At 46.5% G+C, this 27792-nt stretch overlaps 1 protein-coding gene across 1 annotated transcript in view; it reads left to right on the top strand.

The window, feature by feature from the left end:
* The window catches only part of ITGB6 (integrin subunit beta 6), a 107425-nt gene that overhangs the window by 9898 nt on the left and 69735 nt on the right, over positions 1-27792 (top strand). Inside the window, exons 2-4 of the mRNA XM_089659907.1 lie at positions 713-792; positions 22333-22537; positions 26557-26803. Coding sequence (XP_089516033.1) covers positions 713-792; positions 22333-22537; positions 26557-26803 — 532 coding nt within the window. The remainder of the gene's footprint in view (positions 1-712; positions 793-22332; positions 22538-26556; positions 26804-27792) is intronic.

Here is a 27792-nt window from a genome sequence, read left to right as displayed (position 1 = left end):
GTATACAAAACTATCTGCTGTATGTATCTACACACAATGGGGTTGATTTACTATAGGCAAACAGACTGTGCACTCTACAAGTGCTGTTGCTCCAGAGCTTAGTAAATGAGGTAAGGCTTCACTTTGCAAAGAATATCCAATCGCTTGCAAGGAAAATTTTAAAAAAATGCATTTTTGCTTACACATGATTGGATGATGGAAGTCAGCAAAGCTTCTGCTCATTTACTAAGCTCTAGAGCAACTGCACTTGCAGAGTGCACAGTCTATTTGCCTTTAGTAAATCAACCCCAATGTTTTTTTGCCCATGTGAATGAGCCATAAATGGGACAGACAGGGGCGGACTGACAACTCATAGGCCCCCTGCAATACGGGATCATGGGGCCCCTGTGTCCTTGCCCAAACTCAAAAAAGCCTATGAAAAAGGTACCAGGGGCATCTCATGGGGCCCCCTACTGACCCTGGGCCCTCGGCAGTGCCCGAGTTTCCAAATGGTCAATCCGCCCCTGGGGACAGAACAGGGAGACTGTCATCCCACATGTTTTGCCATCTTCATCTTGACTCTTTATATGTAATATTGTTGTTCAGCTTTACATCATTGCTTGAATAATGTTGCAATCCCCATCCTTGGTGACCACGCAGAAAGGAAATTTTCTATAGTATCATGTTATATTACACAGGTACTAATACTCATCTCCATCTCTCTTGAATTTAGGCTCTTGTTCTCCGGGAAGTACAATGACTTGTGGAGACTGCCTGAAATCAGGACCACACTGTGCTTGGTGTTCCCAAAAGGTAATCCTATGTGACCTGTTCTAGAATTCAAGTAGAGCCCCATTTATTTATTTATATGAGCCAACAAATGTCACAGCAAAGTACAATTCACATGGAAATATAATATTAATCCCTTCTACGGAAAAAGTGTATTTTAAAGTGTACATGTGCTTTACTCACTCTGAGTGTGATTGGGAGGAAGGTGAGCATAGCATGCTTTTTCTCTAGAGAATAAACTATAGCTTCACCTAAAGTGTTACTAAACCCAGGACCCTGCATTCACTATATCTGGTCTCCCACAGTACACACAACATGGAAATTCAATTATTTTAGGAAATACAAACTGCTAAATACTTTTTCTCATCAGTAGTTAGAGCAGTCTTGTGACTTCTATCAGTGTTCAGCAGAGCACTGGTTAAAGCTTATTGGAGGAGTTTTATTTCTGCTCTAGGAGGATGCAAATCTCCTGACCTCTGTCTGGACAGTGCTGATTGGCTCTCTGCTGATCACATGCACTCTCCCAATAAAAAAAAAAACATCTCTAGCAATACACACTAAACTGAGCATGTGGCTATGGGTTCAGTCTGTCTTATCAGGTGGACATCTGAACAAGAGGAGAGGCAGAGAAAACAGGATCAAACGGCCTTTTTGTACAATGTAGAGGATTAACCCCTTAGGCTCCATGTACACGGGACACTTCTGAACGATGGAAACTGACTGCTGGAAAACGTAGGTTAAAAAACGTCTGTTTAGCCATGTTTGCATAACACGTTTATGCGCGTTTATATGCATTTGTGTTTAGAAGTGTTTTTTAAAGATAAGCACAGGAGAACCTCCCAAATGCCCAGAATGCACTGAAAAGTGGTAAATTATTAACTATTTCAGACTGCTTCAGAGAAATACAGAGAGTAGAAGCAGAGACAGCAGTATGTGTTAAAAAATTAGCTTAGGTGTGAGTTGCTCATTAACATTTCTTTTCTTTCCAAGGGTGGGAAAGGTGTCTGGTGGAGTGAGTCATTAAGGCCACCTGGCAGGGGGTCTTCATGAGGAATTTGAGGTGTGAATGGTCATTAACATTTCTTTTGTTTCCAAGGGTGGGGGAGGTCTGTGATGTGAATTTGTCATTACAATGTGTGACAAGCTTAGTAGGAACATCCTGTTTTCAGTGTTTTGTCCATCTGAATACCTTGAAAACAGTTTGCATGCATTTTTCATGATGAAAAAAGGCTCTGGACAGCATTGGGAACTGGAAGAGTAAAAAAAAAAATTTATCTTTAAAAAACGCTTCTAAACGCAAACACACATAAACACGCATAAATGCATTATGCAAACGCGGCTAAACAGACGTTTTTTAACCTACGTTTTCCAGCAGTCGGTTTCCATCGTTCAGAAGTGTCCCGTGAACATGGGGCCTAACAAGCATGCTTTACTGCATATACAGATTGATTTTACTGTTGTGGGTTTAGTAAAGTGGTTGTAAATATCTGACTTGAATATGAACAAAACATATCCCTCTTTAGTTTGTACTTGTCTAAATCCAGAGTACTAAGTATCATTTCTGTCTGCTGCTCCATTCCTCTGCTGCCAGCATAAATTATTTCTGACAGATTTTCCTATTATCAAGAGAAAAGAGGTGACAGGAGAGGGACCTTCAGCCTATGATTGACAGCCATAGCTTTGTTCCTGTGTGCTGTGTGAAAGGGGGTGCATTCCTTTGTTAGAGATTCTGTATATAGCCCTACAGAATACACAGCGCACAGTTCACATGTGTTTATCTGCTGCTTCTCTGCTAACAGGAAACAGGAACTTTTTTTTATAGAGAAAAGACAATAGAGTATACAGTACCATAGATGCAGCTACAAACTTATAAACACTGCCATCTACTGGTTGAAGAATATATCTCTACTGAATACTGTTGGTGTAGTTGTTGCACAAAAATACATGAACACTGTATGCCAACACCCCCCCCCCCCTCCAGTCAGCTCTCAGAGCTCCCCTTAGTGAGATCTGCAGAGTGTAACTTCAGCTCTCTGTCCCCTATTTTCTGAAAGCTCAGACAAGCTGTATACATTCTGCACTTTGAACAGATGTAGAAAAGAGAAGACTGCAGATATACCGACACAACTTATGTAGGAGGATTTGTTTCATCTCCGTGTATCCCCTGAGGCCAGTTACTTAATTGGGTACATGTAAGGGTTTACAACCATTTTAAAGCGCATGAAGCTAAAAAACCTGTGTGCAGCAGTGGCCCCAGCCCCCTCAATACTTACCTGAGTCTTATCGCGATTCAATGATGTCAACGACAGCCTCGGCTATCCTGGGTCTCTGCCTCCTCATTGGCTGAGACAGCAAGCGGGAGCCATTGGCTCCCATTGCTGTCAATCACAGCCATTCAGCCAATGAAGAGAGAGAGGGGGCAGGACAAGCCACTGCTCCGCGTGTGTGAATGGACACACGGAGCAGCAGGTGCCCCCATAGCAATCTGGGCTGCTCTGTGCAAAACCACTGCACCCAGCAGGTAACTGACAACATCAGAAATCTTAAGAGACATAGCCGTGCACTGGAGCAACTGTGGTGTAAAACCAAATCCCAGCAAGCATTAACCCTATATAAATCTGCTTTCTTAACATACGATTCCTCCCTCCATGCTGCCAAACAAGCCTACTTTGTCACTCTTGTTAATACCTTGTCATCCAGTCCTCCTCATCTCTTCTCTACTTTTAACTCTCTACTTTCTCCACCTCCACCTAGTAACTCACTCACTGCTTATGAGATTGCCGATCATTTCAAAAACAAGATTGATGCAATTCGTAGGGGCACCTTCCAACTTCCCTCAACACTTTCCTCTTTTGACCTTGCTACTACTGAAGAGCTCACTAAAGTTTTCTCAGAAGCCCATTTCATCACGTGTCCCCTTGATCCTGTCCCCTCTCAACTACTACGGTCAACCTCTTCTTCTCTCCTATGCTCCTTCACTCACATCTTCAATCTCTCCCTCTCTAACGGTGCCTTCCCCTCCCCTCTAAAGCATGCGCACATCACTCCCATACTTAAAAAGCCCCCCCACTGGACCCCACCAATCTGAACAACTTATGACCCATCTCCCTGCACCCGTTTACCTCTAAACTCTTAGAACGGTTAATCTACAATCGTCTGGGCTCCTACCTCACTGACAACAATATTCTTGACCCTTTATAGTCTTGCTTTCGCTCAGTACACTCCACTGAAACTGCCCTACTAAAACCTACTAATAATCTACTAACTGCTAAAACCAATGGCCACTACTCCACACTCTTACTACTTCACCTGTCTGCGGCTTTTGATACCATTGACCATCCCCTCCTCCTCGAAAAACTCCACTCTTTTGGTCTCCGAGACTCTGCTCTCTCCTGGTTCTCCTCTTACCTATCGCAGTGCTCCTTCAATGTTACCTATAACTCTGTCTCCTCCTCTCCACTTCCTCTTTCTGTAGGAATCCCTCAAAGTTCTGTCCTTGGACCCCTTCTATTCTCCATCTACACCTCCTCCCTTGGTCACTTGATAAACTCCCATAGCTTTAAGTACCATCTCTGTACAGAGGACACACAAATCTATCTTTCTACTCCTCACCTCACCCCTTCAGTCTCCTCTCCCATTACTAACCTACTAAGTGACATATCGGCATGGATGTCACTCCACTTCCTCAAACTAAGTCTTTCCAAAACTGAGCTCTTAGTATTCCCCCCAGCCCGTGCTCCCTCCCCTGACTTCTCCATCAAGATTAATAATACAACCATCACTCCCTCCCCTCATGCCAGGGTACTAGGTGTACTCCTAGACTCCCATCTGTCCTTTCAGCCCCAAATCCAATCACTGTCCAAATCTTGTAGACTTCACCTCCACAACATCTCCAAGATACGCCCATATAACTAGAGATGAGCGAATCGAAGTATCCGAAGTGGAATTCGAGTCGAATATCGGAAAAATTTCGATTCGTGCCGAATCCGAAAAACAGCCTAATTCGGACGCGCGAATCGAAATTTTTCCGAAAATGGCGGCTGACATGTGCGGCGACGGAGCGGGGATGTCGGGGAAGGCGCGCAGACAAGGCGCGCTGCCCCATAATGCATTCCTCAACGACATGTGATCGCATCAGCCAATCAGCAGCCAGCCAGCCAGCACTGTGTAATGGTCGAGGTATATATAGCGGCCATTTTGGAAATCTTCATTTGCCTGCAGTCATTGAACAGAGGCAGACCGCTCTGTACTAGGGACAGGGACAGAGTTAGGGCCACAGAAACGAGAATTGGGGACAGAGAGAAGTTACTTAGGGACAGAGAACCATTACTCAGGGACACAGACTTGTTAATGAGGGCCACAGAATCGTTATTTAGGGACAAAGAAACGCTAGTTAGGGCCACAGAATTCATACTCAGGGACAGACAGAATTTTCACTCAGTGCCAGAGAATTGTTACTTAGGGCCACAGAAACGTTATTAGGGCCACAGAATTTTTACTCAGGGACAGACAGAATTGTTACTGAGTGCCAGAGAATTGTTACTCAGGGACAGACAGAATTGTTACTGAGTGCCAGAGAATTCTTACTCAGGGCCACAGAATTCATTCTCAGGGACAGACAGAATTGTTACTCAGGGACAGACAGAATTGTTACTGAGTGCCAGAGAATTGTTACTCAGGGACAGACAGAATTGTTACTGAGTGCCAGAGAATTGTTACTCAGGGACAGACAGAATTGTTACTGAGTGCCAGAGAATTGTTACTCAGGGACAGACAGAATTGTTACTGAGTGCCAGAGAATTGTTACTCGCACAGACACAAAATTGTTACTTGCACAGACACAGAATTGTTACTCGCACAGACAGAATTGTTACTCAGGGCCACAGAATTCATACTCAGGGACAGACAGAATTGTTACTGAGTGCCAGAGAATTGTTACTCAGGGACAGACAGAATTGTTACTGAGTGCCAGAGAATTGTTACTCAGGGACAGACAGAATTGTTACTGAGTGCCAGAGAATTGTTACTCAGGGACAGACAGAATTGTTACTGAGTGCCAGAGAATTGTTACTCGCACAGACACAAAATTGTTACTTGCACAGACACAGAATTGTTACTCGCACAGACACAGAATTGTTACTCAGGGCCACAGAATTCATACTCAGGGACAGACAGAATTGTTACTGAGTGCCAGAGAATTGTTACTCAGGGACAGACAGAATTGTTACTGAGTGCCAGAGAATTGTTACTCAGGGACAGACAGAATTGTTACTGAGTGCCAGAGAATTGTTACTCGCACAGACACAAAATTGTTACTTGCACAGACACAGAATTGTTACTCGCACAGACACAGAATTGTTACTCAGGGCCACAGAATTCATACTCAGGGACAGACAGAATTGTTACTGAGTGCCAGAGAATTGTTACTCAGGGACAGACAGAATTGTTACTGAGTGCCAGAGAATTGTTACTCAGGGACAGACAGAATTGTTACTGAGTGCCAGAGAATTGTTACTCGCACAGACACAAAATTGTTACTTGCACAGACACAGAATTGTTACTCGCACAGACACAGAATTGTTACTGAGTGCCAGAGAATTGTTACTCAGGGACAGACAGAATTGTTACTGAGTGCCAGAGAATTGTTACTCAGGGACAGACAGAATTGTTACTGAGTGCCAGAGAATTGTTACTCAGGGACAGACAGAATTGTTACTGAGTGCCAGAGAATTGTTACTCGCACAGACACAAAATTGTTACTTGCACAGACACAGAATTGTTACTCGCACAGACACAGAATTGTTACTCAGGGCCACAGAATTCATACTCAGGGACAGACAGAATTGTTACTGAGTGCCAGAGAATTGTTACTCAGGGACAGACAGAATTGTTACTGAGTGCCAGAGAATTGTTACTCAGGGACAGACAGAATTGTTACTGAGTGCCAGAGAATTGTTACTCGCACAGACACAAAATTGTTACTTGCACAGACACAGAATTGTTACTCGCACAGACACAGAATTGTTACTCAGGGCCACAGAATTCATACTCAGGGACAGACAGAATTGTTACTGAGTGCCAGAGAATTGTTACTTAGGGACAGACAGAATTGTTACTGAGTGCCAGAGAATTGTTACTCAGGGACAGACAGAATTGTTACTGAGTGCCAGAGAATTGTTACTCGCACAGACACAAAATTGTTACTTGCACAGACACAGAATTGTTACTCGCACAGACACAGAATTGTTACTCAGGGCCACAGAATTCATACTCAGGGACAGACAGAATTGTTACTGAGTGCCAGAGAATTGTTACTCAGGGACAGACAGAATTGTTACTGAGTGCCAGAGAATTGTTACTCGCACAGACACAAAATTGTTACTTGCACAGACACAGAATTGTTACTCGCACAGACACAGAATTGTTACTCGCACAGACACAGAATTGTTACTCAGGGCCACAGAATTCATACTCAGGGACAGACAGAATTGTTACTGAGTGCCAGAGAATTGTTACTCAGGGACACCTAATCGTTGAATTAAATAGTATGTCAGACAACATGCAGAGGAGTGGCAGAGGAGGCAATGTTTTAGGAGCGAGCAGACGTGGCAGCAGAGGAAGGGGTCGAGGCAGCAGTATTCGCAGCCAGAGGCCAGTGCTCCCGGTGTCATCCAGCGGTCGTGTCTCCACCGACAACCCTGCCGTCATTGATTGGTTGGCTCGGTCGTCTTCCTCTTCCCAGGTCACCTCTGACACCTACAGCCAACGGTCGGTGGGTACGTCAGACACAACCGTTAGTTGGCATGGCCCGGGAGCAAGCCCACTGAAATCACGTGTCCTCTACCTGCCCCTGTCCTTTGCTGTTCCCTCACCAAGCGAAGTATCGCATGCTGTGGGCTCAGCCCCACTGTACAGTGAGGAAGAGCTAACAGAGGGCGGTCAGGAACGGGGGGAGACATCGGCCTTTTCAGCAGCCAAGCGAACAAGTACTGGCGAGGAGAGTGGCTCGGTAGCCGGTCTAGAGACAGGTCTGTCTCCTGACCCAGACGCAGCCGAGGGGGCTAGTAGTGAGGCGGAGACCCTACTTGATGATGAGGAGGTTGATCGCACTTGGCAGCCTCGTCGTCATCAGGCAATTTCTTCCGCATCATCAGGAGAAGAGGGTGGCAGCTTGGCAGCGAGCAAAACAGTCGGTGGGTTGCCCAGGAGACAGCAGCAGGGTCGCATCAGTGTCAGTGGAGCCAAACGTCCACGGAGTAGAGCACCAGCTCCACTGCAGCCTACCACCACGGCCAGTAGTGGTGCCGGTGCGCACGGAGGAAGTAGCAGTCAGCCAGTGAAGAGTAGCGGGGGCAAAGTTTCCTACTCGGTGGTGTGGCAATTTTTCCTCAAGCCGCCCGAGGAAGTAAACGTAGCCGTATGTCGACTATGTGGCCAGAAATGCAAGCGTGGCCAGGGGGCCCATGTTGGGACTACAGCGTTGCGTCAGCATATGCAGCGTCACCATTCGGTGGCCTGGGAAAACCGTGATAAACATACGGCGGTTCTGCCTGCCCCAGCCCCCGCTCCATCACCCGCTCCGTTACTTGCTCCGTCACCCGACGTCGTCAATCGCCCTCTATCAGCCAGTCAAGGCTCCAACACCTCTGCTGAGGGGAGTTGTCGCTCGTTGGCATCTTCCGCTCGTTCAGATGCTCCTTCTCCTGCTACTCCTCTTCTCGGATTCCGTCAACAGTCTTTCTTGGAATCCGTATTCAAGAGACAACAGTTTGCGAGCACGCACCCGACGGTGCAAAAGCTGAACGTCCTCCTGTCCAAGTTGCTGGTGCTGCAGTCCCTCCCTTTCCAACTGGTGGACTCAGCACCTTTCCGAGAAATGATGGCTTGTGCCGCGCCGCGGTGGAGAGTGCCAAGCCGTCATTTCTTTGCCCAAAAGGCAGTGCCAGCCCTGCATTCACATGTAGAAGAGATGGTGGGCCAGTCTTTGAGCATGTCGGTCTCTGCCAAAGTGCACGGCAGCGCCGACGTGTGGAGCTGTAACTACGGTCAGGGACAGTACATGTCATTTACGGCCCACTGGGTGAACGTGGTGCCGGCACAGCCGCACCAGCAACTTGGACAGGTCACGACGCTTTTGCCTCCACGTTTGCACGTCCTTGGTCCAGCAAGCATGTCCGCCTCTACCACCTCTTTTTCCGCCGTGTCCTCAGCCGCCACCCCCGTGCCAAGTCCCATTACCCGACCGGCATATCACATGTGCAGGGCGCAACGGTGTCACGCTGTGCTGCACCTGGTATGCCTTGGCGAACGTAGTCACACAGGGGAGGAACTGCTGAGTGTAATGAACAGAGAAATCGACAGATGGCTGTCTCCGCGCAAACTAAAAATCGGAACCATGTTGACTGACAACGGAAAGAACATGGTGTCTGCTCTGCGTCAAGGAAGGTTGTGCCATGCGCCATGCATGGCTCACGTGTTCAATCTGGTTGTCAAGCGGTTCCTAAAATCCACCATCCCACTGCAAGACATCCTTAAAATGTCACGTAAACTGTGCATGCATTTCAGCCATTCCTACACCGCAAAGAACACCCTCATTGAGCTGCAGCGGCAGAACGGAATTCCACAGCATCGCCTGATCTGCGACGTTGCAACAAGGTGGAATTCAACCCTACACATGTTAGACCGCCTTTACGAGCAGCGAAAGGCCATCACCGATTTCCTGATGTTACAAGCGGATAAAGGTACTCCCCTGTGTAACTTAGATGTCAGCCATTGGCAGCTCATGCGTGACACCTGCCGCTTGCTCAGGCCCTTTGAGGAGGCCACGCTATTCGTGAGTCGGCAGGACTATGGGATGAACGACGTCATTCCTCTGTTGCACGTCCTGGAACAAATGCTGTTAACAATGGCTGGTCAGGGTGCGGTAGACGTGGCGCACAGATCTCAACGCCACATGACCCCTGTGGGGGCAGGACAGGAAGAAGAGGAGGAGGTAGAGGAGGACATTTGTGCTCAGGAATTATTGAGTGAAATGGGTGGTTTTTCCACTCAGCGGACAGGAGTGGAGGAGCAGGAGCATCTGGTAGAGGAGGAGGAGGAGGAGACAGAGGACCCAGACGCACCGTGGCAGTATGCTGTGGAGATGGAGGCAGGGAGTCCCTCGCATTCCTTGGCACAAATGGCCCATAGCATGCTCGGTTGCTTGCGTAGCGACAGCCGAATAATAACCATCAGACAGAGGGATGACTTTTGGCTGTCCACCTTGTTGGACCCTCGCTACCGGTCCAAAATGGTGGCCTTTTTCACACCTGCTGAGAGGGAGGCCAAAATTACGTACTATAAAAACCACCTATGTAGTCAGTTGGTCTCTGCCTTTGTGCGCCAACGTCCATCCTCAGACACTGTGGGCCCTGTGCGCTCGCGTTCCGCTGGCATGGCAGCAGGGGAGGGGTGGGGTGGTAGGAGCAGTGGCAGCTCCACCAGCAGCGGCTGCCTCAGTCTGCAGTCGATGATGAGTAGCTTTCTTCACCAGCGCAGTGAGGAAACTACTAACCAGCCGCAGCAGCAGCAGCAGCATCAGGTGGACCTGGAGCAGGAGCTCAAACAACAGGCTTGGGCCTACTTGGACAGCACCCTGCCAACCGAGGTAGACAATCCCCTTGACTACTGGGCAACGAAACTTGACCTTTGGCCCCAACTAGCTGAATTTGCCCTTGAAAGGCTGTCATGCCCGGCCAGTAGCGTGGCATCGGAGCGCGTGTTTAGTGCGGCAGGAGGTATTGTAACTCCGCGGAGGACACGACTGTCCACCCAAAGTGTGGAGAGACTCACGTTTGTGAAAATGAATCAGGCGTGGATTAGTCTGGATTTCAAACCACCAGTTCCTGACACAACTGACTAAATCCGCCATGAATCATGCCTCAAACATGTGCCACTTTCAGGTCTCCTCACACTGCTGGTGTGTTTAATTTTTTGACATAGGGTGCTGGCAGATTACGGGCCTCCTATAGCTGCTGCCAGGCCCCTAATCTGCCATAGGCCCCTATATACCGCCTCCTCATGCTGCTGCTAGGTCCAGAGTCTCTCATGGGTCCCTGTACGGCCTCCCATTGCTGCTGTCTCCATCGCCACACTCTGCTGCCATGTGCCACTTTCAGGTCTCTTCACACTGCTGGTGTGTTTAATTTTTTGACATAGGGTGCAGGCAGATTACGGGCCTCACATAGCTGCTGCCAGGCCCCTAATCTGCCATGGGCCCCTATATACCGCCTCCTCATGCTGCTGCCAAGTCCAGAGTCTCTCATGGGTCCCTGTACGGCCTCCCATTGCTGCTGTCTCCATCGCCACACTCTGCTGCCATGTGCCACTTTCAGGTCTCTTCACACTGCTGGTGTGTTTAATTTTTTGACATAGGGTGCAGGCAGATTACGGGCCTCACATAGCTGCTGCCAGGCCCCTAATCTGCCATGGGCCCCTATATACCGCCTCCTCATGCTGCTGCCAAGTCCAGAGTCTCTCATGGGTCCCTGTACGGCCTCCCATTGCTGCTGTCTCCATCGCCACACTCTGCTGCCATGTGCCACTTTCAGGTCTCTTCACACTGCTGGTGTGTTAAATTTTTTGACATAGGGTGCAGGCAGATTACGGGCCTCACATAGCTGCTGCCAGGCCCCTAATCTGCCATGGGCCCCTATAAACCGCCTCCTCATGCTGCTGCCAAGTCTAGAGTCTCTCATGGGTCCCTGTACGGCCTCCCATTGCTGCTGTCTCCATCGCCACACTCTGCTGCCATGTGCCACTTTCAGGTCTCTTCACACTGCTGGTGTGTTAAATTTTTTGACATAGGGTGCAGGCAGATTACGGGCCTCACATAGCTGCTGCCAGGCCCCTAATCTGCCATGGGCCCCTATATACCGCCTCCTCATGCTGCTGCCAAGTCTAGAGTCTCTCATGGGTCCCTGTACGGCCTCCCATTGCTGCTGTCTCCATCGCCACACTCTGCTGCCATGTGCCACTTTCAGGTCTCTTCACACTGCTGGTGTGTTTAATTTTTTGACATAGGGTGCAGGCAGATTACGGGCCTCACATAGCTGCTGCCAGGCCCCTAATCTGCCATGGGCCCCTATATACCGCCTCCTCATGCTGCTGCCAAGTCTAGAGTCTCTCATGGGTCCCTGTACGGCCTCCCATTGCTGCTGTCTCCATCGCCACACTCTGCTGCCATGTGCCACTTTCAGGTCTCTTCACACTGCTGGTGTGTTTAATTTTTTGACATAGGGTGCTGCAAGATAACGGGCCTCACATAGCTGCTGCCAGGCCCCTAATCTGCCATGGGCCCCTATATACCGCCTCCTCATGCTGCTGCCAAGTCCAGAGTCTCTCATGGGTCCCTGTACGGCCTCCCATTGCTGCTGTCTCCATCGCCACACTCTGCTGCCATGTGCCACTTTCAGGTCTCTTCACACTGCTGGTGTGTTTAATTTTTTGACATAGGGTGCAGGCAGATTACGGGCCTCACATAGCTGCTGCCAGGCCCCTAATCTGCCATGGGCCCCTATATACCGCCTCCTCATGCTGCTGCCAAGTCTAGAGTCTCTCATGGGTCCCTGTACGGCCTCCCATTGCTGCTGTCTCCATCGCCACACTCTGCTGCCATGTGCCACTTTCAGGTCTCTTCACACTGCTGGTGTGTTTAATTTTTTGACATAGGGTGCTGCAAGATAACGGGCCTCACATAGCTGCTGCCAGGCCCCTAATCTGCCATGGGCCCCTATATACCGCCTCCTCATGCTGCTGCCAAGTCCAGAGTCTCTCATGGGTCCCTGTACGGCCTCCCATTGCTGCTGTCTCCATCGCCACACTCTGCTGCCATGTGCCACTTTCAGGTCTCTTCACACTGCTGGTGTGTTAAATTTTTTGACATAGGGTGCAGGCAGATTATGGGCCTCACATAGCTGCTGCCAGGCCCCTAATCTGCCATGGGCCCCTATAAACCGCCTCCTCAGGCTGCTGCCAAGTCTAGAGTCTCTCATGGGTCCCTGTACGGCCTCCCATTGCTGCTGTCTCCATCGCCACACTCTGCTGCCATGTGCCACTTTCAGGTCTCTTCACACTGCTGGTGTGTTAAATTTTTTGACATAGGGTGCAGGCAGATTACGGGCCTCACATAGCTGCTGCCAGGCCCCTAATCTGCCATGGGCCCCTATATACCGCCTCCTCATGCTGCTGCCAAGTCTAGAGTCTCTCATGGGTCCCTGTACGGCCTCCCATTGCTGCTGTCTCCATCGCCACACTCTGCTGCCATGTGCCACTTTCAGGTCTCTTCACACTGCTGGTGTGTTTAATTTTTTGACATAGGGTGCAGGCAGATTACGGGCCTCACATAGCTGCTGCCAGGCCCCTAATCTGCCATGGGCCCCTATATACCGCCTCCTCATGCTGCTGCCAAGTCCAGAGTCTCTCATGGGTCCCTGTACGGCCTCCCATTGCTGCTGTCTCCATCGCCACACTCTGCTGCCATGTGCCACTTTCAGGTCTCTTCACACTGCTGGTGTGTTTAATTTTTTGACATAGGGTGCAGGCAGATTACGGGCCTCACATAGCTGCTGCCAGGCCCCTAATCTGCCATGGGCCCCTATATACCGCCTCCTCATGCTGCTGCCAAGTCTAGAGTCTCTCATGGGTCCCTGTACGGCCTCCCATTGCTGCTGTCTCCATCGCCACACTCTGCTGCCATGTGCCACTTTCAGGTCTCTTCACACTGCTGGTGTGTTTAATTTTTTGACATAGGGTGCTGCAAGATAACGGGCCTCACATAGCTGCTGCCAGGCCCCTAATCTGCCATGGGCCCCTATATACCGCCTCCTCATGCTGCTGCCAAGTCCAGAGTCTCTCATGGGTCCCTGTACGGCCTCCCATTGCTGCTGTCTCCATCGCCACACTCTGCTGCCATGTGCCACTTTCAGGTCTCTTCACACTGCTGGTGTGTTTAATTTTTTGACATAGGGTGCAGGCAGATTACAGGCCTCACATAGCTGCTGCCAGGCCCCTAATCTGCCATGGGCCCCTATATACCGCCTCCTCATGCTGCTGCCAAGTCTAGAGTCTGTCATGGGTCCCTGTACGGCCTCCCATTGCTGCTGTCTCCATCGCCACACTCTGCCATGTGCCACTTTCAGGTCTCTTCACACTGCTGGTGTGTTTAATTTTTTGACATAGGGTGCAGGCAGATTACGGGCCTCACATAGCTGCTGCCAGGCCCCTAATCTGCCATGGGCCCCTATATACCGCCTCCTCATGCTGCTGCCAAGTCCAGAGTCTCTCATGGGTCCCTATACGGCCTCCCATTGCTGCTGTCTCCATCGCCACACTCTGCTGCCATGTGCCACTTTCAGGTCTCTTCACACTGCTGGTGTGTTAAATTTTTTGACATAGGGTGCAGGCAGATTACGGGCCTCACATAGCTGCTGCCAGGCCCCTAATCTGCCATGGGCCCCTATATACCGCCTCCTCATGCTGCTGCCAAGTCCAGAGTCTCTCATGGGTCCCTGTACGGCCTCCCATTGCTGCTGTCTCCATCGCCACACTCTGCTGCCATGTGCCACTTTCAGGTCTCTTCACACTGCTGGTGTGTTAAATTTTTTGACATAGGGTGCAGGCAGATTACGGGCCTCACATAGCTGCTGCCAGGCCCCTAATCTGCCATGGGCCCCTATAAACCGCCTCCTCATGCTGCTGCCAAGTCTAGAGTCTCTCATGGGTCCCTGTACGGCCTCCCATTGCTGCTGTCTCCATCGCCACACTCTGCTGCCATGTGCCACTTTCAGGTCTCTTCACACTGCTGGTGTGTTTAATTTTTTGACATAGGGTGCTGCAAGATAACGGGCCTCACATAGCTGCTGCCAGGCCCCTAATCTGCCATGGGCCCCTATATACCGCCTCCTCATGCTGCTGCCAAGTCCAGAGTCTCTCATGGGTCCCTGTACGGCCTCCCATTGCTGCTGTCTCCATCGCCACACTCTGCTGCCATGTGCCACTTTCAGGTCTCTTCACACTGCTGGTGTGTTAAATTTTTTGACATAGGGTGCAGGCAGATTACGGGCCTCACATAGCTGCTGCCAGGCCCCTAATCTGCCATGGGCCCCTATATACCGCCTCCTCATGCTGCTGCCAAGTCCAGAGTCTCTCATGGGTCCCTGTACGGCCTCCCATTGCTGCTGTCTCCATCGCCACACTCTGCTGCCATGTGCCACTTTCAGGTCTCTTCACACTGCTGGTGTGTTTAATTTTTTGACATAGGGTGCAGGCAGATTACGGGCCTCACATAGCTGCTGCCAGGCCCCTAATCTGCCATGGGCCCCTATATACCGCCTCCTCATGCTGCTGCCAAGTCCAGAGTCTCTCATGGGTCCCTGTATGGCCTCCCATTGCTGCTGTCTCCATCGCCACACTCTGCTGCCATGTGCCACTTTCAGGTCTCTTCACACTGCTGGTGTGTTAAATTTTTTGACATAGGGTGCTGGCAGATTACGGGCCTCCCATTGCTGCTGCCAGACATGTAATCTGCCATGGGCCCCCGTACCGACTCCTCATGCTGTGACGTTGCAACAAGGTGTAATTCAACCCTACATATGTTAGACCGCCTTTACGAACAGCTAAAGGCCATCACAGATTTCCTGATGTTAAAAGCGGATAAAGGTACTCCCTGTGTAACTTAGATGTCAGCCATTGTCAGCTCATGTGTGACACCTGCGCTTGCTCAGGCCCTTTGAGGAGGCCACGCTATTCGTGAGTCGGCAGGACTATGGGATGAATGAGGTCAAATCGGCCATGGGCCCCCGTACCGCCTGTTCACGCTGATGCTGGTCCCACAGTGTGACCTGGGTCCCTGTACGGCCTCCCATTGCTTCCACTCTGCCATGTACCTCTTTGAAATCTCCTCACACTCCTGCGGTTGTCCATTTTGTCATAGGTTGCTGGCAGATTAGCGGCCTTCCATAGGTGCCGCCAGGCCCCATATCGACCATGGGCCCCCGTACCTCCTGGTCACGCTGCTGCTGAGCCCACAGTGTGACCTGGGTCCCTGTACGGCCTCCCATTGCTTCCACTCTGCCATGTGCCACTTTGAAATCTCCTCACACTCCTGCGGTTGTCCATTTTGTCATAGGTTGCTGGCAGATTACAGGCCTTCCATAGGTGCCACCAAGCCCCATATCGGCCATGGGCCCCCGTACCGCCTGGTCACGCTGCTGCTGGGCCCACAGTGTGACCTGGGTCCCTGTACCGCCTCCCATTGCTCCCACTCTGCCATGTGCCACTTTCAGGTCTCCTCACGCTCCTGCTGGTTTCCATTTTGTCATAGGTTGCTGTATGGCCTCCCATTGCTGCTGCCTCCACCGCCACACTGTGGCTCCAAACACTGGTTTTGGCCCCGTGACTGCCCAAATGAGTGAAGTGTGCGGTGATTCTAAGATCGACGGCACTCATCTGCATGTCATACTGACAGACAGTATTATTTCTCTTCCCCAGCAGACTCCAAGGGCATTTAAATTAAAGGTACAGTGTTCTGCACTAATATTAAGTCTCTCTGAAGCCTAGAAACACCCTTTTTTAAGTTAAATTCACAGCGAATTTATTCGACTCGAATCGAATATTGTCCACGAATTCGCCGAATCAGTCGAATCGAATTTTTCATTTCTTCGCTCATCTCTACATATAACCACTGAAACCATTAAAGAACTTATTTACTCCTTTGCTATCTCTTGTCTTGACTATTGTAACTCCCTCCTCATTGGCCTACATAATCGTTGGCTATCCCCTCTTCAGTCTATCATGAATGCTGCTGCCAGACTCATCCAACTTATTAACTGTTCCATATCTGCCGTCCCTCTCTGCCAACCGCTCCACTGGCTTCCCGTTGTCCAACGAATAAAATTAAAAACTTTAACAATAACATGTAAAGTAATTTATAGCTTTGCCCCAAACTACATCACCAATCTTGTCTCCAAATATCAACCAAACTGCCCTCTCTACTCCTCCCATGACCTCCTGCTCTATAGCTTCCTTGTCTCCTTTTCCCATGCTCATCTCCAGGTCTTCTCCCGAGCCTCCCCCATCTTCTGGAACTCTCTACCGCAATCTATCAGACTTTCGCCTACTCTGCTCACTTTAGGCGATCTCTGAAAACCTATCTCTTCAAGGAAGCCTATCCTGCCTTCAGTTAATACCTGAATCTTCTATTCCTCCTGTCAGTTCATCCCCCACAGTTATTACCTTTTTTACCGCCAGCCCCTCCCTCTTAGATTGTAAGCTCCAAGGAGCAGGGCCCTCCTAACCCTCTTGTATTGAACTGTAATGTTGCTGTATTGTCTCCCTTTGTATTGTAAAGCGCTAAGAAAACTGTTGGCGCTATATAAATCCTGTATAATAATAATAATAAAAAGTATAGCATGTTTATTATTCTTCAAAAAAAAAGAAAAAAACTTTAGAATCACTTTAAAGTATAACTGAAGATAAACCTTTTTTTCTTTATTTTTTTAATTTTGAATATAGCCCAACAAGTTTTTTCCACTGGCTGTGCCCCTGTTAAGGAGATTCTCCTGTCCTGGTGACCATTATCACTGAATGTGAAAGAAAATCCCAAATTTTGAGTTGTCACCAGAACAGGAAGAAAGGGGAAGTCTTCCAAAAAGGACACTAGTTCTAGTGACCCTGGTGATTACCAGCGATTTCCCTTTGGGGGGACTTTCTCTCACTTCGTGTTTTGTCTATAAGAAATTAAGAAATAAAGAGAAATCTCCACAAAGAGAGAGAAGACCTGTGGGATGAACATAGCAGGACTACTTACTACAGGCTGCCTACTGAAAGCTTCAGGGGGGGGGGGGGGGCGGAGACAAGACCAGTCACCCTGCACATGAAAAGAGTAGCAGTTACTGGTCTTTATTACAGGAAGCTCCTGCACAGTAGCAAAATGCAAGAGCTGCTGCATGCGGCATTACTGCACAGATCTGGAGGAAATGCACAAGGAACTTCAAAATTTAAGTAAGAATAGACAAGTCTCTTGTATTTAGACCATAATTGTTGGCTCCTAGTTCAGCTTTAAAGAATATCCTGTTTTTTTGCGTAGACTAGACATCTCCTTTAGTAAGTGGTTCATGAGATCACACAAGGAATTTGCTGCCTGCAGACATTCTGGAGGGTAAATGATTAATTGATCAGGTTGGTATTCTAGTGAAATGCAGGAGGTCCTGAATGTGTGCCAGTGTCAACTGTCATTGCCAATGATCCGGTTACTCCTTCCTGCTCCTACATGCAAAGTGTGTTACAACAACATCCCGCTGTACAGGGCTATGTCAGCAAAAACTAAAAAGATGAACAAAAACAATGATTTCTGAAAATTGGAGCAAAACTGGAACTGTTGTCTGTAACACCCAATCAGGTTGTATATTAAATAACAAAATAAACTACTGTATATACAATGTTACAACCAATCAGGATTTATCTGTGAACAAAAATACCTTCTGTATATACAATGTTACAACCAATCAGGTTTTATCTGTTACAGTGTTACTAAACCCACAATAGTACAATCAGTCTGTATATGCAGTAAAGCATGCTTGTTATACTCACCGTGGAAACTAAGGGGTTAATCCTCCGCATCGTGTAAAAAGAATGTTTGATTCCGTCCTCTCTGATCCTCCCTTTCTTCTACTGTTCCCAATCCATCTGCTGATACAGAGCTCTAGGAGTCACTCTGCACATGCTCAGTTTAGTGTGTATTGCTAGAGAGTTTTTTTTTTCTTTCTTTGGGAGGGTGCATGTGATCAGCACAGGGCCAATCAGCACTGTTCAGGCAGAGGGGCAGCCTCATAGGACAGTCAGAGGAGAATGAAACCTGCTCCTACAAGCTTTAACCAGTGCTCGGCTGGACTACTATATATTGCTGATGATAAAATGTATTTAGCAGTTTATATTCACTAAAATAATTGCATTTCCATGTTCTGTGTACTGTGGGAGACCAGGTATAGTGAATGCAGAGTCCTGGGTTTAGTAACACTTTAAATAATAAAATAAACTTCTGTATATTCAATGTTACAACCAATCAGGTTTTATCTTTTAAGTAACAAAATAAACTACAGTATATTCAATGTTACTATATAATACCTTACTTTTTCATAGTTAATTCCTGAGTATAAAATGTAATATTGCATGAGCTAGGAGTATACAGTTAGGTCCATATATATTTGGACACAGGCACAATTTTAGATTTTTTCAGGTATTTACCAAAACATATCATGAAACATTTTTTGATTCAATTGTCCAATTACTTTTGGTCTCTTGAAAAAGGGGGGGTGGCTACTCTTAAGAGCTGTAATTCCTAAACCCTTCCTCCATGTTGGATGTACATGCCCTCAAATTAAACCTGAGAGTGTGCACTCTCAGCCCATATCCATTTTATAACTATAGCTTGAATATATTTGGTAAATATCTGAAACAAACTAAAATTGTGCCTGCGTCCAAATATATATGGACCTAACTGTATCTGTAGGCCCTGGTGCCATGATGCTGTTGTCAAAGCCATGAGATAAAGATGTCATTAAGCAGTCCATGCCTCAACTCAACACCAATTTAGGTGAAGCTAACTTTAAAGTACAACTTTTGTACGAGAATGGAAGAAGCCATTGCTGCTATTTGCCTGACTGTCTATTGTCATGTCACACACCTGAAACAAGTATGCTGTATATGAGTGTCAGAAAAGCTTCAGATTTCCCATTCTCTGTAAAGACAGCGCAGTATTAAGCTCTGTGGAGGCCCCTAGGCAGTCGAAACCTTGGGGCTCCCTGGCAGGTTTCTGGAAATGTCTTGTGCACACGCTCTAGTGGGATAACATTGAACTAAGTAGTGTGCACATCAGCCGCTAGATGGAGGTGACCATCATTACGGTACATGTGCAGCTAGGAGGAAGTCCGCCAAAGCCCCTTATCTCTGTCTATCTGATGGGGACCTTGATGTAAGAAGGAACTCTCATGTAAGTGGGAACTTATTTAATTAAAGAAAAAACTGTTTTTTTTGGCCCATAAATATTTGTAAAATATACTATGTGGCCCTCATACTGCAAAGTTTGAGACTTCTGTCCTAGATGAAACAAGAATTTAATCCTTGAAGTGCTGGAGGAGCCCCACTGCAAGGGTCGTTTTTTCCTGGAGCTGAGCTTTAAAGTGGAGTTCTGGCCCACACCAACAAAAATTAATAGACAGCAGCTAAAAATACTGTAGTTGCTGACTTTTAATATTAGGGCACTTACCTGTTCAGGGATCCAGCAGTGTCATTAACTGAGCTGACTCTTCAATCAGCTATTGGGTGCTGGCACTGCCATCTTGACTAAGGGAAACTGGCAGTGAAGCTTTGCAGCTTCATAGGTGGTTTCCTACTGCGCATGCTGAGCTTTGTGAATGGGCACCAGTCTTCTGAGACCTGTGAAGTGTCCCAGAAGGCTGCGAAGAAAGAAGGGGAGCTGAACTTCCAGGTCAATTCGCCGCAGCAAACTGAGCCGGAATTGTGTGCAGGTACCTTTCAAAACCAGGTACCCGCTCCCACCTCCCAAAAGCTGCAAAATGTTGCAGCAGAGGGGGGGGGGGGGCAGACAAGCAGAGCTTCCCCTTTTTGGTGAAGCTTAGCTTTAGGGAAAACAGTAAAGAAGTTTATTGAACTTTTTCCTAGTAAACTCAGATCTATTCAGAGTGCTGTAAAAACATACAAAAGGACGCAAATGCCTAGTGCATTACCAACACCACGTTTTAATAAAACCATAAGTTAAAAACATATCCACAAACATATGATAAAACAGGAATATTAAATCTCCAATCCAGATATGGGGAGATGTCATCTGACAACACAAATATCAGTTGTTAGGCTCATACATTTTGGAGACATGTCCCCCTCCTCATAGCTAACTCCTTTTAGCTCTAAGGAAGGGAGTACATCCCCAGAAATGTGTCAGACTACCAGCCTACATTTGTGTAGTCAGATGACATCACCTCACAGCTGGATTTGAGATTTAACATGCTTGTTTTATCTCATGTTTTGAGTATGTTTTTGATCTATGGTTTTAATAAAAAGTGGTGGTGCGATTCCCCAGTCTGAGAAGGGCTGCATTGGCAAAGTTGTGATACCTCTGGATGAAGTGCTTGAGTACTTTTGTCTATTTAGAGTGCACAGCAACTTCCCTGACCCTTTTCCCATGGGCAGCCATTGAAGTGCGGGTTCTGCACCTACCACTGATGACCTTTGGTTCTATCCCAATGTGAAAGTATAGACTTTCCTTGTTAGTGCAGTCAGTGGGGTAGTCAGTGGGGTAGTGTGGGTTGTCAGCGCCAGGGGAAAGGCACGTAATTTGCGCCCCTAACCTGTGGACTTTTAGCATTCCCTTCCCTAGAGTCCCTTCCACTTGTACAATATAAACTGTGGCTGTGGAAACACAAAGGGTTCCTCCATTCACAGCTTGAGCCTCTGATTGGCTGGCAGCAGCATTTTCTTTTATTATAGGTTGAATCTGAGATATCTCTTTAACTACAGTAGTAGTCCCTGCCTTCCAGGACAGCTGTACCTCCCAAGCCGGCTGTCACCCAGACACTAAGACCAGGGTATGATCAGGAGGTTGGAGCTGTCATTGGAGGAGAGGGAGAAGGGAAGCAAGTAGATGGAGTTGTGGGTTTTCCGCGGGGTCTGGGAGAGGGACAGAAACTAATTTGTTGCACCCCTGTAAATGTTGTGCCTGGGGTGACCACACCAACTGCCCCCCCACGCTACGTCACTGAGTGCCGTGATGTCCCAGAGTATGGGGATTCTCACCCCTTAATAACCTGTAATGATGTAAGTGAGATCTCTGATGATTGGAGGTGATGTAGGTTTTCTGTTGGGGGGTGGCGGAGACACTTCTACTTCATCTCTAGATTTGTCATTGTTTTTTTAGAAGCACCCTTGCATGATCCATATACGTTTTGTTTTTGCAAACAGACTCCAGGTATTTTAGTGAGCCGTGCAGTTACGTATACCACGAAAGGTCGGGGTAGTCATGCCGCCTGCTCTAGATCAAAGCACTCAGAAGTGATAGCTTTTCAGCTAGGCTTCTGATGAATCTCTACAGTGCGATAAAACAGTGGGAGGAATTCAATGAGCCATTTCTGAACTCTCCAGTTCACTTCCTGCATCAGATACACAAAAGACATTATTTGTATGATGCAACACAACTAGAACTGACTTTACAGAGACATGGATAGTGAATCAATATCAGTGTGTTGGCCCTGGAGATGCGCAAGCCCACCAACAGCTGTGGATTCTATTTATGTTCTTTATAACCCAGGAAAATCACTTATCTCAGGGTGTGATTCCCTATGGCTATGGGCAATAAAGCGATAGAGGGGATTAGAAGCACTGTCATTATTTCATGAATCCATATGCAATGTGCTAAATGTAATAACACACAACGACTAGTCTGTGAAACTGAAATGTGCCTGATTTCATTCTGTGCTGTATAATGTATCTGTTTTATTTTATTTCTTTTAGAACTTTACAGATTATTTAGGTGTTGTTGCACGATGTGATACTCCTGCAGTTCTCTTATCAAGGGGTTGCCTGCAAAGCCACATTGAATTCCCTGAATCTAAAGTAGAAGTACACAGGAGTAAGCCACTCACTGAAGGAGCTCAGGCAATCAGTTCAGATGTTACACAGATAACCCCACAGAAGCTAGTGCTGAAACTGAGGCCAGGTAAGCATCCAGCTGAGGTTTAATCTGCTTATATTTTGCCTTCCCAGGTTCTTCCTTTCCCTCTCATAAACATTCGAATAACATTTTAAATAAAACTTTTCCTTTTTCCACACATAACTTATCTTAGATCCATTGATGTCACTGGATCTCTGTGCTTCTCTATGCAGTGAATGTAGATCATGGCTGGTGGGAAGGGCTGCTGTACATAGCTTCCTGAAAACCTCACCATACCCTTAGTACTCCTTAGTACTCCTTAGTACTCCTCTCAAAAGGCCTCAGCAAATGTAAAAATGCCTTGATGAGTGGATGTCCATCTGGAGTTGTAGGTGTTCTTGGATAAGCTGCATTTGCATGCAGACTGTCCTACATAATGCTAATTTGTGATGCTGACCCTTCATGATTTAAAGTCTGAAAATCTTATGAATGAAAGGGACAGATCATAGATAGACAGAGTGGGGAGGACTAGATAATGCTGTATGTTCTCTAACCAGGAAATGGGACATGCTCCATCTGACTTGCTGCAACTTCTAATGCAATTTGTGAGAAGCTCACAGTGTGCAGCAAAATCAGAGTAAGCAAATTCAGTACAGGAGAGGAGCCGCTAAACCTGTGCAAGACTGAAGGTAGGGTTGGAGCTCAGCTTTAAATTATTACTGCAGAGAATATATTCACCTTTATATCAGCATTTGGATAGATAAAATCTGCTTCTGAGAGCCTTATACCCAAATATTCAGACTAGTTAATATAAATAAATATTTCAGATCAGAACAATGGCAGGACAGTTTTTGTGAATTGGATGCAGTTCAGCAGTGTTGAAAAAAATCAGCTGGAGGGAGCCTATAGGCAATACGCATGACTAGTCCTTTGCTGTATGTTTCCCTTTTATGGATGCCTCTTCCACAGTACAGGTCCTCTTTAACAAGAGAGATAACTGGCACTTTACACAAGAAGCTAGCAGATATACATGCCCTTTAACAGAATCATCATAAATCCAGAAGCGTGTGTATTACTCATTCTTCCATTGCTGTAGAATTGTCCACATGTGAGCCAAACAAGCTAAATGTAATCAGATTTTATTGTATTTCAATCCAACCTCCATGCTACTGGCTAGCTTCTGCGTGACTCATCTCTGTGCATTAACTTCACAGTCTCACAGTCTTCGGCAGCTTTTCTCACCCTTTTTACCCTTGAAACAGTTTTCAAGTCTCAAGGAACCCCTACTAGAAAGATTAGACCTACAGCTTATGGCACATTCTCCTGATCAATAAGGCAGGCCATACATGATTCATTCACGTTTGTTCAACCAGCAGGTTGAATGAAAGATAATGAATCAATTCCCCATCCACACGATCAAGGTGGATGTGGAGTCCCTTCCATGGAGCTATTGTATTCTTACAGTGGGGAGGCTTCCTCTATGTCAGAATACACTCATTGGCAACTCCGGCTATAGCTGGCGGCAATGATCAAACTAAAATTTTCCAACAGGCTGGGTGTACAGAAAGTAATCAAGAGATTGACTTCTGTACATCTAGCCTGCCTAGAGATGAATTGAAATTTAGGCAGTCCCTGCTGACCCAGCCGGATTTCGACCAAACTATGGCTAAAGTTGTAGGGACTTTTAAATAAAAGAATAGTTGACTTAATAATTATTAAATTAAATGAATACTAATAATGGCAGAGATGGTAGAAATGGCATTGACATTGTTGGTCAGTATAAGAGTGACCCTTTACTTTAAAGCGGAGCTCCACCCAAGAGGGGAAGTTCCGCTTTAAGGAACCTTTGGGGGGTAGGGGGGAGTGGGTACCCGAATTTGACAGGTACCGACTCCCACTTCCGCTCCGATCACCTAGGCAACCGGAAGCGGAAGGTGTCCTCCCTCCCTGGGACACGTGACAGGTCCCAGAAGACTACAGGACCATTCATGAAGCGCAGCTCTTCTCGCACATGCATAGTGGGTACCCGGCTATGAAGCCGCAAGCTGCACAGCCGGGTGCCCACACTGAAGATACTGGCCTCCTGGAATACAGGACGGCTCGTGAAATGGGCTGCGGGGGACAGACTGTGGGACTGAGGGACAGGCAAGTGACTGTTTTTTAAAAGTCAGCAGCTACAGTTTTTGTAGCTGCTCTCTTTTATTTTGTGACAGGGTGAGTGGAACTCCGCTTTAATGGTCAGGTTGGAAGTGACTCCTTATACTGGTGGTCTTTCGCTGCTCTTTCCTCAAGGAACCCCTAGCAACTTGTGGAGAAAACCAAGGATTCCACAGAACTCTGGCTCAGAAAGGCTGGCCTACAGGGTTTTTGAATGCCTTCCTTCCTTTGTTTCTTCAAGACTTTATTACAGTCTAATACTGTTCATAGTAAAGTTGTATGTATACATATGTGGAAGGACATTTGCCCATTCTAGCCATTCATGGTTGGATCAGAGAACGTTAGCCTATATCTGGATGTCTTTTTAGTCATTTGAGTACTGAATCTGCTTACGCTGTCCTAACACTAGTAGAATTTTGTTCAAATGTTTGTATGGAAATTCTAAAAAAAGTGTGAAAGTTGCCATCATTGAGCCAACTAATGTGGTTCGAAAGCCATTGAAATTGTGTCCAGACCAGCAGCTTGAATGGAATCTCAGGCATATTATACAGGTTTCTTTTGTGCCTAGAACATGTGCATCACCGTATGTACCATTTTTCCTGGAGGAAAACCACTTTCACAGTTATAATTTTCTTCGTTCAGGAACAATTTTCCATGCTGCTCCTTTGAATTTTCTCATCACTATGGCCCTTAAACAATTGTCAATTTGACCCCACTAGCCATTAAAGAAGGTATACAAACATTTCAAAAAACAAATTTCTATCAGTGTATGGTCACCTTAGAGTTAGAATCATTCCGAAGAAATGCATCTTGTCAGTCCCTATTGTTTTACCCGAAGCTAACTTGTGGACAGTATGCAGAGACACATACATGCAAACTCATCCAAAGCAAGCATGTATGTGTGTATAAATGATCATTTCTAAGGTCCCCAACACACCTGTCTTGTAGGTTGCAATACATGAACGTGTACAGGCTAGTGTGTGTAATCTTGTGTGTAAACGTGCATTGCCACACCCTATTCATTACAAAAAAAGGCACCTTTTAAACAAACCAATGCACCACAAGGCACAGATGCAGGGGTTTCTCTCTGGGTGGGTTTACAAGACATGTTGTTATCCCATTTAAAATGAATGGCACTGCAATGCCTATCGTGCATTAACATATGATGGTGTAGGAAAGTGCATATTTTACTGAGCAATGAAGTGTAGATGTGGAGTCAACCTTAAAATGTTGATTTGACAGCATGGTGCCATGAAAAGCCTTGAACAAGAGCATGCAGAAAAACAGCCAGATCGCTGTTCCCTGTACACAGAGTTCTGTCTTTTCAGCTGATTAGTTGACTTCAGCCAAAATCATTGGCTGAAACCAGCTGCCAAACTTGCAATGTGTCCAATCACAGCATGGGTTGGCAGGGGGAGCGCGCATGCAGCCAGAAGAAGGCCAGTCATGTATTTATACATAACTGTACCTACCCATGCCGCCCCTCTGCAGCAAATGTACTGTGCCAGGGAGGCAAGTGGTTAAAGTTGAAGTTTGAAGTCAGAGCCTCTGTCAGGTTTTTACTAGTATCCACATGCTACCTACTTTCACAGGTGTCAGGAACACAGGCAGCACGCAGAGCGGATGAAGTATAGGAGACCCTTTTATGTGCTATACCAAACTGAAAACAATTAACTAGACCTTTATCTTAAGGCTAGAAAGGTCCAGTGACTGACCTGTATAAAGAGCCACGTAAGAAGCTGAAAAAAAGACATGGATGAGTAAAACATTCATCTCTGGTCATAAATCACATTCTGTAAAGAGAATGTTTGTTGATTTCTATCCATGACATTTTGTGACATTCAGGGGACTGGAGCCTCATGTTTCATTATATGTTGTTGAGTTTAGTGTCATTGTACAATAGTTATTATATCATGCTTGTTCATCAGGAAAAGAGGTAACATTTCAAGTCCATGTGCGTCAAAGTGAAGATTACCCTGTAGATTTATATTACTTAATGGACCTGTCAGCCTCCATGAAAGATGATCTGAGGACCATTCAGGTGTTGGGGTCCACTCTGTCACAAGAGATGTCCAAGCTAACCAGCAACTTTCGCCTTGGCTTCGGGACATTTGTAGAGAAGCCAGTTTCCCCATATATTATAACTGTTCCAAAAGAAATGGAAAACCCTTGCCAGTAAGTAACTTACTCATTTTTAGTCAGAATCTTTCCTTTAAGTGCTGACTGAAATTAATTGTGGTCACTCCAATGTATAACGTATTACTCATCTGTGACTTTATGAACAATGACAGCAGTGGTACATCGAACATTATATTGGATGCCAAAATGACATCACTTTTTTTCCCTATGACACTGAACTAACGTTCACACACTTTTTCACATGTGAATACAATTAGATGTTTTATTACAGATAATTGTGTTTTACAATATAATCATTTTGGTATATATTCAACATCTATATCCTAGCTTGACCCCTAGAAATTTCTGTCTCAAAATGTTCTTAGTATTCAGTATGTACCATAAGGTTCCACCATTTCTGCTAACCAGATTCAGTTTTTCACATCTTTTAATATGGGATTCCAGCCAATAGTTGATGTCTATATTGTTTTTTAGGTAAAGTCCCTTTCACTGTCCCATAGACAATGGTCACCAGGACAAGAAGTGAGGGAATGGTGGAAGCAAGGGATGTTCTAACTTTTCCCATCTCTATCATAATTGGTTTAGTTGTTGTCTGTGTCCTCTTTGTAGAGATTTCCCATTTTCCTTGTCCTGGTGAAATCTGTTTCTGGGAAAGGATATGTAAAAGCTGGGTGTAAGCACTTTATGGTCCTACAAGACAATTGTGTGTAAGGTGATTTCTGTTACCTAGATAAGCAGCAAAATCTCCATAAAAATGATGATATTGCATAACTCGACCTATAAAGAAAAGAAAGACAACTTACAGATCATTTTATAATATAGAAACATTTCCTCTGGGAGCCTCTTTACAAGCACATATTTCCTGCTGACTAATTTTCAGATTTCTTTATTTCAGTCTTAGATTTAGAGAGTTTTGGGTATAGTGAATCCATGTCAATTTTTTTACAGCTGTCCAAGTCTCCACTGAGAGTATTCACCCTCTGTATTTGTCCTAATAACCATTGTCAGTGGTATGGCTCATAATA

This window comes from Staurois parvus, unplaced genomic scaffold (genome assembly GCF_062004578.1).
Source record: "Staurois parvus isolate SC_StPar_1 unplaced genomic scaffold, SC_StPar_1.0 ptg000031l, whole genome shotgun sequence".
Lineage (NCBI taxonomy): Eukaryota > Metazoa > Chordata > Amphibia > Anura > Ranidae > Staurois > Staurois parvus.
The sequence above is the reverse complement of the archived record's forward strand: the minus strand, read 5'-3'. Positions and strand labels throughout refer to the sequence as shown.